This window comes from Macadamia integrifolia, chromosome 4, assembly GCF_013358625.1.
Source record: "Macadamia integrifolia cultivar HAES 741 chromosome 4, SCU_Mint_v3, whole genome shotgun sequence".
Classification (NCBI taxonomy): Eukaryota; Viridiplantae; Streptophyta; class Magnoliopsida; order Proteales; family Proteaceae; genus Macadamia; species Macadamia integrifolia.
This window is the reverse complement of record NC_056560.1, coordinates 13,766,500-13,777,612: the sequence shown is the minus strand read 5'-3', so window position 1 is coordinate 13,777,612 and position 11,113 is coordinate 13,766,500. Positions and strand designations below refer to the sequence as shown.

The 11,113-nt window shown below is 38.4% G+C and overlaps 1 protein-coding gene across 2 annotated transcripts; it reads right to left on the bottom strand.

Annotated features, from left to right (window-relative positions):
• Positions 1–387: 387 nt before the first annotated feature.
• LOC122075459 lies at positions 388–7,118 on the bottom strand. Of its 2 annotated transcripts, none has more exons than XM_042640494.1 (6): positions 6,526–7,118; positions 6,163–6,433; positions 3,749–3,847; positions 3,421–3,635; positions 1,307–1,406; positions 388–793 (listed from the first exon to the last, which is right to left on the bottom strand). In XM_042640494.1, the coding sequence occupies exons 1-5, from the start codon at positions 7,020–7,022 to the stop codon at positions 1,331–1,333; spliced, it is 1,158 nt and encodes a 385-aa protein (XP_042496428.1). In that variant the 5' UTR covers positions 7,023–7,118; the 3' UTR covers positions 388–793; positions 1,307–1,330. The 2 variants fall into 2 exon arrangements, with proteins under 2 accessions (XP_042496428.1, XP_042496427.1); XM_042640493.1 differs by lacking the exon at positions 388–793 and adding an exon at positions 927–1,114 and having other exon boundaries at positions 6,526–7,117.
• Between the last annotated feature and the right edge of the window lie 3,995 nt (positions 7,119–11,113).

Genomic DNA, 11,113 nt, shown 5'->3' with positions numbered 1-11,113 from the left:
GCCACTCTTTTCAACAAGGTATGTTGCCTAAATTGCTCTTAGCCATTATTTGTTGAAGGAAACCACAACTTAATATGATTTTCTTGTAACATAAGCTTTGTCGATGTATTTTTCTTTCCCCCATTCTGTTTGGATTGGATTGGAAATGATTTCTGCATTTGCCAATGATTCACAACTTGATTCACCTAAATTGTTCCACAGACAATCAATTTGAATGTGTGTGTGTGTGAGAGAGAGAGAGAGAGAGAGAGAGAGAGTGGTGATGAATCTTACCTTGAGGATGGTTACAAAGACGACCTAACCCAAAACATCCCAGAGGATGATTAGAAAGACGAAACTAATCAAAACACCTGAGGAAAGCTTACAAAATGCTAAAGCAAATAGGAATACTATCAAACCGAAAGAACTCCATAGCGAACTCGAAAGCAAAAGCTGCGAAGCTATAGGCATGACAACCATACTGAGAATATTAAAACAATCAAAACCACATATTACAGGATAGCTCTGCCAGGTTTATGTATAGAAGTGCCACATGCAAATATCATTGATGCCCCTCCTGTGATGAGTTGTCTATGTTTTATTTTGATTAATGAAATAATAAAAAAAACACAACCAAACTTCACCACAAGGGCCGATCCACACTAGCAGGCATGATCCATGTTAACACACCAGTGCCTCTTCAGATGAGTAATAAAACTCTTGAATCAAGAGAGAAATTCGTCGATTAGGGTCCTAAAGAGTTAGGCTGAGTGGTCTCACCAAAATGGTTTCCCAGATGGGGGTGCCGTTCATCCTGTAAGAAACGAGGAAGTTAAACTCCGCCAATCTAGGCTTTTTTCTGTAGTAATCTCCGACGGTTTAATTGGAGCTGATATTAGATTCTCACAACTATAATAGCGCTCAAATTCTACCTTATGGAGGTTTGATTTCCTAATGATCACTGAAATTAGAATAAGAAAACTCGTGTGATGCCTAATTGACCACACCTGATCCAACATCAATCCTATACACAGACAAAATGTATGTACCAAACCAACTGTAACCGTGGGATGTAGCCATGAGAACAGAATCCAACTTTAGCAGTGGTGGTGCCCCAGGTACGTTTACAGGTAACCTACCCAGAAGAACAAATGGTTTATCATGATCTTCAGTTATGCCATGAGAATGCAATAACGTGACAAATATAGAAGTTGCAGGGTAAAATTTCTTTAGAAATTTTGTAATGAACTATTTGATGCAAGAATCATAAGTGATGACCATAATTATGGTTTCACAGAAAGTCTATGGAGCAGAAGAATATACATGCCTCTTCTACTTTACTTTTTCATCTCTACAACAGTCCGACAGCACAGCTCAAATGCAATCTGTTCTCCAAGCCTCTTAAATGATGACCTAATAGCATGCACCTGCCATCAGAAAACAAGATCCCTTGTTACAGAACTACAGATGGGCAAATAACATCCAATGAGAAATAATTGTCTGTTGAATATAGCAGCAACAAAGCAGAGGGGAAGAAATATTGAACTTATGAATCTTCAAGGTTGTGCACCATAATTTTTCAGAAACTGTGAATCATAAAAAAAATATCTTTAACTGGCTTCCTTGGCCATTAACCCACTTGTCCACACAAAAAATACAAAGGATGGATGAAGAAGACAGAAACAAGGTACTAAATCTCTTAAGCTATGTTTGATTGCAAGGGGAATTTAAGGGAAGGGAAGGGAAGTGGAATACTTTTAACTTAAAAAAGATTTTTCTTTTGTAATCATTACCCCATGTGATCCCATGTGATTGTATAAACTATTTAAAATATTTTACCATATTTAGTAATGATACATTTTACATGTAATTTTCAATTTACAATTTATTGGATGCAAAATAAAGTGAAATTTAACAACTAAATATGGAACGGTTTGGAGTCAGTGATATAGTCACAAGGGGTCATGAATCATGATTACAAAGATTTCCATTTTAAGTTTGAAAATTTCCCTTCCCTTCCCTTTAATTCCCTTTGCAACCAAAAAGATCCTTAAGGAAATGATCAGTACCAAAAAGAAGGCTTGCGGAAAGCTCAGGCCTATTGCATACAGGAACAAGAAAATGGGGATCAGCAGGTGGCAAAACATGGCTATTAAAATGGGTTTAGGGATGGGCGGTTACCATTGAATGGAAAAATGGCCTGAAGAGGTTGAGCCTCTGGATTAAATAAGAGAATATGAAGAAAATTTAGATGACAAAGGAGGAACTACTTCCATAAGAAAGATGCAATCATAAGGACTAACTGCACATACCCAAGGTGCTGTGGACTAACACCATGGAAGCACCAGTGACACGAGAGTCGTATTGGGTAAGTGGGACTTGGGATTCATGAAAGGAAATATATGTAAGCATAATTAAAGTTATAATATATATACATCTAGAAAAAGCAATGGTAAGGAAGACTCTACTTCCTCTTAAAAGATGTCATCGATGGATGCCTGCCATAAGAACGATTCACTTACTAACACTTTGGATTAGCCTAATGGAGCATGATGCCACCAATGGTAAGATTTTCACAAGAATGGGAATGAAAACCACATTGCATAATACAGCATACAAAAATAGAAGTTCCTTAAACCCTTCCCAATTCTAAAGTACATCCTAAAATTCATAGTAATACAAATAAGCTGTGACTGAAATTGAAAACTCACTACAGACTAAAGAAGCTAGATGTGTAACTTAAGAAACACATTTTTAGTGAAATTACATGGTTAAAAAGCCATGTATTTGCCCCATAATTTCTGGAATCAGCATGCTTACCATGAAATGATAGTCATTGTTCCAGTTTTAAGGTTTAAATAACTGGAATAATGTATAATAAGTTTCTGGGTAGTGATTACAGATCCAAGGTTCAAGCTCGCAAAAGAGCCAATTTAGACTTTTCCTCAGTATTAATAAAATAAATAAAAAAGAGTGAAAAACTTAAACCCTTTGTCCATACAGTCTGATCATCCAGTCCAAAAATGTGATATAAAGAAGATATGTTCTGATTTAGGTTTGATCTCCTTCTTGCTTGATTTCTTTCTTTGAACTCAGGCTCTCCTCATACTCCCTAGTTCCTTCTACATTGCTAGTTTGTTTCCAAACTATAATGGTCACCTCCCCCACCCCACCCACCCCCATTTTGTTGGGGTGTGGGGGTGGGGGAGGAATGCTTCATATGAGATTTGCATTTTAGAACAGTGGCATCTTTCACTAGTTCATTCAGACCAACACTTAAGTTATAATAAAATATATCAAGGGCCTGCAGATCATGTTATTGCTCTTCTCATATATGTATGCTAAGAGTACAATAAAATTGAGTTCAACTTGGAAAATAAGTGTAATAATATGGATTATTAACAATAAAAGAAGACAACTGCCGAAGTATGTGGGACAAACCAGAATAGCAGCTTAGCAAGGTAATCCCGAGAAGTTCCTATGGTATTGCAAAGCTCAATATCACCATCTGATAAGTTCTCTGTTTTCCCTCTGACTGAATCTTCCAGGAAACCGGAGGAGGTATCATCTTTAAACAAATTTTGCAGTATGTTTTGAACAAGTTCATGAATAACTTCCCCAACCTCTGAAGATGATGGACGAGATAGTTCAGTCACCTGTTCAAATCATTCAAGTAAAAAGAGATGTTACAAAGTATGAGAGATGCACTATTGGTTTAAAGTACAGACTGTTAAAAAAATTGGCATGGTCAATCAATCTAAGTCAATACCATATTTGGTTCCAAAGTTCGCAGGTACTCTAACAAATCATTATTCCCTTCCCCATCATATTCTAAGTGCAAATTTTCCTGCTTCTGAGCATTCAATTCCTGAGAGAACACAACCCTTGTCATATAAATATGCAATGAGGTATCATACCATTTAGATGAGAAGTTGATACAGGAGCACATAAAATGTAAACTCATCATAGTTAACATCAAGCAAATGGATTACTCTAACCAATGTTTATCCATGCAACAAGTAAAACAAATAAAAATGGAAGATAAAAAAAAAAGTCCTTAAATATTACGATATTCCTTAAACAACTAGTTACCTGAGTTGGAGAACAGATCCAATTATGATGGTAATCCTAGAGAGATGTAACTGACTTGTGTACATATATTGATGATATAGGATGTCCACGTTACTGTTCTCATTTAAGGTTGATATCCAAATGGGTTCACTATGAATCTTGAATTTATTAGAGAGAGATTAACTTTGGGCATGCGGGAGCCTCGTGCACCGGGTACGCCCTTTTTATTAACTTTGGGCATGAGGGATATATTCATTGACAATTGATCCCTCTTGCCATAGAAATGGCATATGCAGAACGGACAAAACAAAATACTTTTTGAGCACCTAAACTGCAGCCTCCCCTTCACGATTAAAGTTACTGGAAAGGGTTTTCTTTTGGTCCTTGTTTAAAAATATTCCTGGGCTTAATATGAAAGACCTGAATCTAAGGACCCGATGCAGGTTACAATAACAATCTATTTGGAGCCAGGGGCAGCTCAACCCCTCCTATTTTATTTTCCTAACTCTTATTCCTTGCTTAAACTAAATAAATAATTGGAATGATTGCATTGGATAACTAGATTGTGAGGCTAAGACAAATCATTTTCCTGGACTGTGATGGGTGTTAGGCAAATTTGGTGGTTTCATGGAAAAAACATTCATTTGGAAGTAAAAAAAATCATCTTGGCTGAGGTTTTATGGTACATGATTTCTTGTTAGGAATAATCGTTAGAGCTTGGTGAATGTTTTGAAGGATCCGGTGGTGGCTGAAGAAAATGGAAGGGCTTTCATCATGCGCTGGCCGTGCAGCTCGATAATGCAAATCTTTTAAAATAAAGGAGAAAACTGAGAGAAAAAGAAAACTTGAATGATTCCATCCACCTTTCAAAGCAATTTAGGTGTAATCATCCCATTCATGATTGGCAAAAAAATGCACTTTACAGCCATTCATAATTTCATATGGACAGTTAATAAACCAACTCCTACTTCGGCAAACTCATAATCACCCAAACTAATAACTCCCACAGCAGCTTACAATTAATTTAAACAAATCCATATAGAACACCACACTAGAAACAATTCATCAGCCCTTCTGCTTATACACAAAAATATCGCTGCAACCACACTGCACAGGGCTCGAGAGAAATAGAATATAACACAAACTGACTAGGGGTACAAGTCTGGCAGGTTTGGGTTGGGGAATTGATAAATTTTGAACCAAATTGAGCCTGAACCCAACCGGTCGACTCAATTCGATTCAAAGTCAAGCCTGAATTCAGCCCAACTTGCACCCTACTATTGAATTTTTAGCAAACTATTTCAGTGACCCTCTATAACAAACCAAGCACTATGACTGCAGTCACTGCACAAAAAATCCAGATCCACTGACCAACCCCCCCCCCCCCACACACACACACCACCCACACACTTTGTCAATCATGCAAGCAGAAAAGACTCCATGATGGCTGAAAATGGGTACAGAATTTCACTGTTTTCAATTCTTCTCCTCAATTTCTATCTGTCTTTTAGGGTTTCCATCACATAAACTCTCTCTCTCTCCATATAAGCTTTTCAAGAAACTTGATTGTATTTTCAGGTTATTAAGCAACAGACAGAGCAATAGGCTCATAACCTTTGTGTGTCTCAACATCATTCTCGTGGATAAGAGAATCAGTTTCTGCATTAATCCTCACATAACTATATCAGGTGAAATAAGAAAGCCCACACTTGATGTGCATGAGGAATAAGATAGTTATGACAGATTAAGGCTAATTCTACCATTGACACCTAGAGTAATGAATCGACACGAAGAATTACAATGGAATGTTAAAGTTGAACCCAAGTTTACCAAAGCAGTACCATTGTGCAACTTATACAACACGAAATGAATCGTATCACAGTTAATAAGGTAAAAGGTTTTAATGCACATCATGCTAATGCAATGCCCAGCAATATTTTCCTCTTCAAGAAACACCTCTGGAATTACTGAAAGCAACTTGGTATAAACAGCTATTTCCTTTTTCCTTCTCCACTATTCCTTCTCATGTTGGTGTTAATTTATTGTGTTTTCATATAAACGATAGTCTACACAAATATGTGTGTGCGAGAGAAACAGAAAGAGATTTCCAACCTTCTCAATTGAAGCCAACTCGGATTTTAGCCCTGCAATGTAATTCAAAGCCTCGGGCGACAAGTCCCCCAAACCAAGGGGAACGCTTCTGTCCATCCCAAATTCGCTGCAGGTATCCACATCAACCTCAACATCCCTACCTTCCCTGTTCTGATACTCCTTCTCTGTAAGGCCACAGCCATGAGAGGAAACCGAAGCTCCTGAACTCTCGGGAGAGATGTCGAAGCTCCTCATCAAAGAAACCCTATACTCCGCATTCCACAGAGTATACCTGAAAGGTATCAAATAAAACAAACCACTTCACAATCAAACCCAATTTTCCAAATTAATGATTGAGCCCAATAGTGCAGCAATAGTAAATACCCGGTAATGATGGATGAGACAAGGAGGCGATCGAGAGGACGCCTAGAAACACTGATGGTAACATTGAACTGATCGGAAGGAAGCAAACCAAGCATCGTGGAGATGGTGCGCTTCATGGAATCCCTGGCTGCTGCAGAGATGCCCTTAGAGATGACGGAGGTATCGAGGGGTTCGATGCGTTTAAGCATAGAGGCGATAACAGAGAATTCTCGATCGAATCCAGCTTTTCTGGTGGATACGAAGTCGTCCGCAACACCACCACCGTCGACACCCGATACAAGGCAACTGAGAACGGCAGGAGAGGTGGAGCGATTCTTACAATTTGAGAAATTGGTGGTGGTTGTGGTTGATAGGGTGATGGAGGGAAGTAAAGGGCGTATGAGTAGGAGATGGCAGGAGAAGAGAGAGGTTTGTTGAGGGGATTGGAGAGGTCTGAGGAGTGAGAGGTCTTTGGAACTGAAGCGAGACAGCAGGTAACCCTTAGCCGTGACCGCCATAAAGCCCGAGGCAAATCGATGCCTCTGCTAACGCCACTTTTTTTTTGCCTCTCAGTTTCTTTGCCTTCTTCCTTTTCTTTTGTTTGTGTTGGTTTACTTACAAACCATCTCACCCACCACATCCATGTGACATGCCCCCGTTGGGCCCACACAATTCCACGAAGGCCACAGGCCACCCAATTTGGTTCTTCCATTCTTTAAATGGATTTTCAACTGTATTTGTTGCCACTTATCATCTCTCTCCCTCTCGTTTTTTACATTTCTGTTAGATTCGGCCGGGTCGGCCCGGAAAACCGATTCTCACCCCGAGGATCCAACCCTGCCTCCTGAAAACCAGCTTGCCTACAGGTGGTGACACCAAGATCCTCCACTAACCACAAGGCAGCAGGCCCTCTCTATCTCTTGCCCATACTCGCGGGCGCGGCTACCCATCATTGTCCGTGAATTCGAAGCAATCTGTGTTCTAATAGAAGTATTGCTCTTGCTAAGAGCCATTTTGGAGGATCCAACCCAAACTCCTCAAGAATACAAAGGTATAAAGGACAATCTGTACAAACCTACTGTACAGTCTATAATGATAAGAAGGGAATTGGGCTCTGAAATTATGTTAAGGGTTTAATTCAAAACCTTAAAACATTAAGTGAAGATAACTCGTTAAGTATATGAAAGGATCAAGAACATAAACAAACCGATATAAAACTATAACGCTATGTAACTCCTAACATCTCTTGAATATTCCCAAACTGAGGATTTATGTTCTAACAGAGAGTGAGATCTATGATAACTGAGGAAGCATACTTCATGAAGGTGAAGGCCCAAGTCTAATTTGTTCTAGCCATAATTGAATTAGGCAACAGGCATTTATCACTGATATAACCATAAATGGACCACTCATCAGTTTCATAACGTTGCTCATTCACTATTGGAAAAGGGCCACATATGTCCATGTGTATGAGATTCAACACTCCAAAATAGCGAAAAATTTCTTTCTTCCTAGAGATTGTCATCTTCCCTTTAATACAGTCAATACAAGTCCCCATATTTTCTAAGTCAATGTCATCCAAGACCCCTTCCTTTATCAGTTTGTCAATCTTGTTCTATGAGATATGCCCCAATCTTCTATGCCACAGTACCGACGAATTCTCATTCGTCAACTGAGGTTTAGTCCCAATATTCCTTACCCATGACGAGTTAAGAATAAGTTTATCTAAACCATCTATCAGAATACCATAACCAATCACAACAGAACCTTGAAACAAAGAGAAGCCACTTTGATTAAAATTAAGAGATAATCCATCCACAACGAGTTTTGAAACTAAAATAAAGTTCCTCCTCATTGAGAGAATGAAAACATCTTTTAAACTATAAATTGTTCAAAAGGTAAAGACAGTCTAATAGTTCCTATGATTTCCACTGCTACTTGAGCTCTATTCTCCACGAGCACACTCACTTCATCCTTGCTTGGCATCCCTGCTTAGAAACCCCATATTCTTCTTGTCTAGATATGCCTTCCTCTCGTAGCAATCCTTCTTCATGTGGCCCTTAGCTTTACACCAAAAGCATTCAATCCTACTCAAGTCTTTCTGTCCCATAGCCTGCTGTCCTTTCCTTGCTTGGAAATTCTTGTTCTTGTATGGGGTGAACTTCCCCCTTCTTGGAGAACCTCCTGCTATTTGAAGGAGAACGACACGATTACAACAACAGACTTGGTTAGTATAACAATTTTTTTAGTCATCTATTGGTGTTTTAGTTCCTTTCTCCTCTCTCTCTTATGGGATTCTGAGGATTCCATTTTTCTAGGGGGGGAAATTATATTGTTAGAGAAGCTGTCTATGCCATTGCCCAAGCTTTGGAAGATAATCGTGTCATTAAGACAGTCCACCATTCTTATACTTTTTGGAGAGAATTCAAACTAACCATGTTCAAAATGCAAAGGTTTTTATTTTACTTCTCCTTTGATGAGTTAAAATTGTTTCATTTTACAGTTGAATCTTGCTGGCAATCTCTTTGGACCAGAGGGTGTAGAGGACCTATACTTCCAGCAATTAAGGGCAACTAGAAACACTCAATTTCAGCAGTTGTAAGGTAATCCCTAGATTGTTAATATGTTGATCTAACTTATGTGCAACATTTCATGCCAAGTATTAACAATCTATGGATTACCTTACAACCACTGAGATTGAGTGTTTCTAGTTGCCCTTTGATCACTGGAAGTAGGTCCTCTACACCCTCTGGTCCAAAGAGATTGCCCACAAGATTCAATTGTAAAATGAAACAATTTTGACTCATCAAAGGAGAAGTAAAATAAAAACCTTTGCATTTCAAACATGGTTAATTTGAATTCTATCCACAAAGTATTGGAATGGTGGACTCACAGTCTTAATGACACGATTATCTTCCAAAGCTTGGGTAATGGCATAGACAGCTTCTCTAACAATATAATTTCCCCCCGAGAAAAATGGAATCCTCAGAATCCCATAAGACAGAGGAGAAAGGAACTAAAGCACCAATAGGTGACTAAAAAATTTGTTATACTAACCAAGTCTATTGTTGTAATTGTGTCATTCTCCGTCAAAGAGTTAGCGATTCTTTTAACCCCCTGATACATTTAAAGTGCTAGAATATAAGATCAAAACAAACACATCAGTGATCTACATTTTGCATTATTTTATCTTTATCAGACTTTGGTCGTGCAGGTGATGTGAGTAGTTTTTAATTGCTTGGACCTACACATTGGAGGACAGTCCAATGAAATGTGCTAGGACACATATATCTTCAAAGATGCGATTTTTTAGCAAGAAATTTTATAAATGCAAAGGCTAGAACTTAGAACAGCCAATAAGGTCCCAACTTTATTAAAGCAAGAAAGTCATTTTCGGTAACAAAGGCAATGACAACAGCCAAATGACTCACATTTATATGGCATTTTAGAGTTGCTATAGCTAATCTCCTGTGGTTGAAGATGACAAGAGAAGTTTTATTGAACTAGCCACAAGACTGGAGGAATGTCCATGGGACTTGCTAACATAGGAGATATCAATATCAATATGTGTAAATACCAATATATAGGAATGTGGTCCAACTAGCCTTGCATGAACAACAAGGTTTCAAGTATCAACATGAGATTTGCTGTCTTGGCCAATCTGGACCAATCCATTTGATACCGGCCAATAAGTCAAAGTATGGGCAAAAAAGCAGGATTGCCTGATCCGGATCAGGATCAGTGCACTTCAATCCCATCTCTAGGACCGAGTCTTAAATCATTAATGCACACTGTACTAAAGTCTAAAAACAAAAGGCCAAAAGGAACGCAACATGTTCAAGTACAACCAAAACAAAAAATGCAAATGGTACAATATAGAAGTGGAGATGAAGTTAGTGATGAAATCTATTAATACCTTATTGTGTAAGTCATTCAGTTAAAGATTCAACCATAACAGGCTCTTGGTTTTCTTGATAAATTCAGCCACATGAGCAGAACCTTCAGGACCAATCTTATTGTTTCCAATGTCTAAAATTGTAAGGCTCCCTAGAAAACAAAGAATGTGAGGTTCACGCTTTTCCCCCTTCAATGTATATAAATGAGACTAGCTCATGTTTTTGACTTGAAACCACGATTATCAAGTTGCAATGGAGCAACCTTACAGTTGCGTTGAATTTCATCTTTTATTTGACTTAATCATGCCATAAAGTCACATTGCCTAAGCGCATTTAATTGATTCTGAGGATTTTTTTTTTTTTTTTTCGATGCAGAAACTTGAGGACTTCTTTTTTATTATATGATGCAGGAACTTCCCTCCTCCTTCTCTCACCCAATAATACATCAGTGGTAATTTATTGCACTTAAAACAAAAAACTTCCATGCTATTCCTCTTATTGGAGTAAGTAATAATGGTGAAGAAGTTCGAGGGGGAAAATGGGTAATGTACAAGTCCTTCCAGTAGGCTATGGAGGAGTTTCTCAAGCTTGAAAATGACGTCCCCTTCCATTAGGCGACTGAGCTTCCATTCCAAAATGGCAACTTCTGTTCTAAGAGGAGGCTGGAAGAAGACCAGTCAATGAGGGATTGTCGTAAAATCTTATTTTGAAAA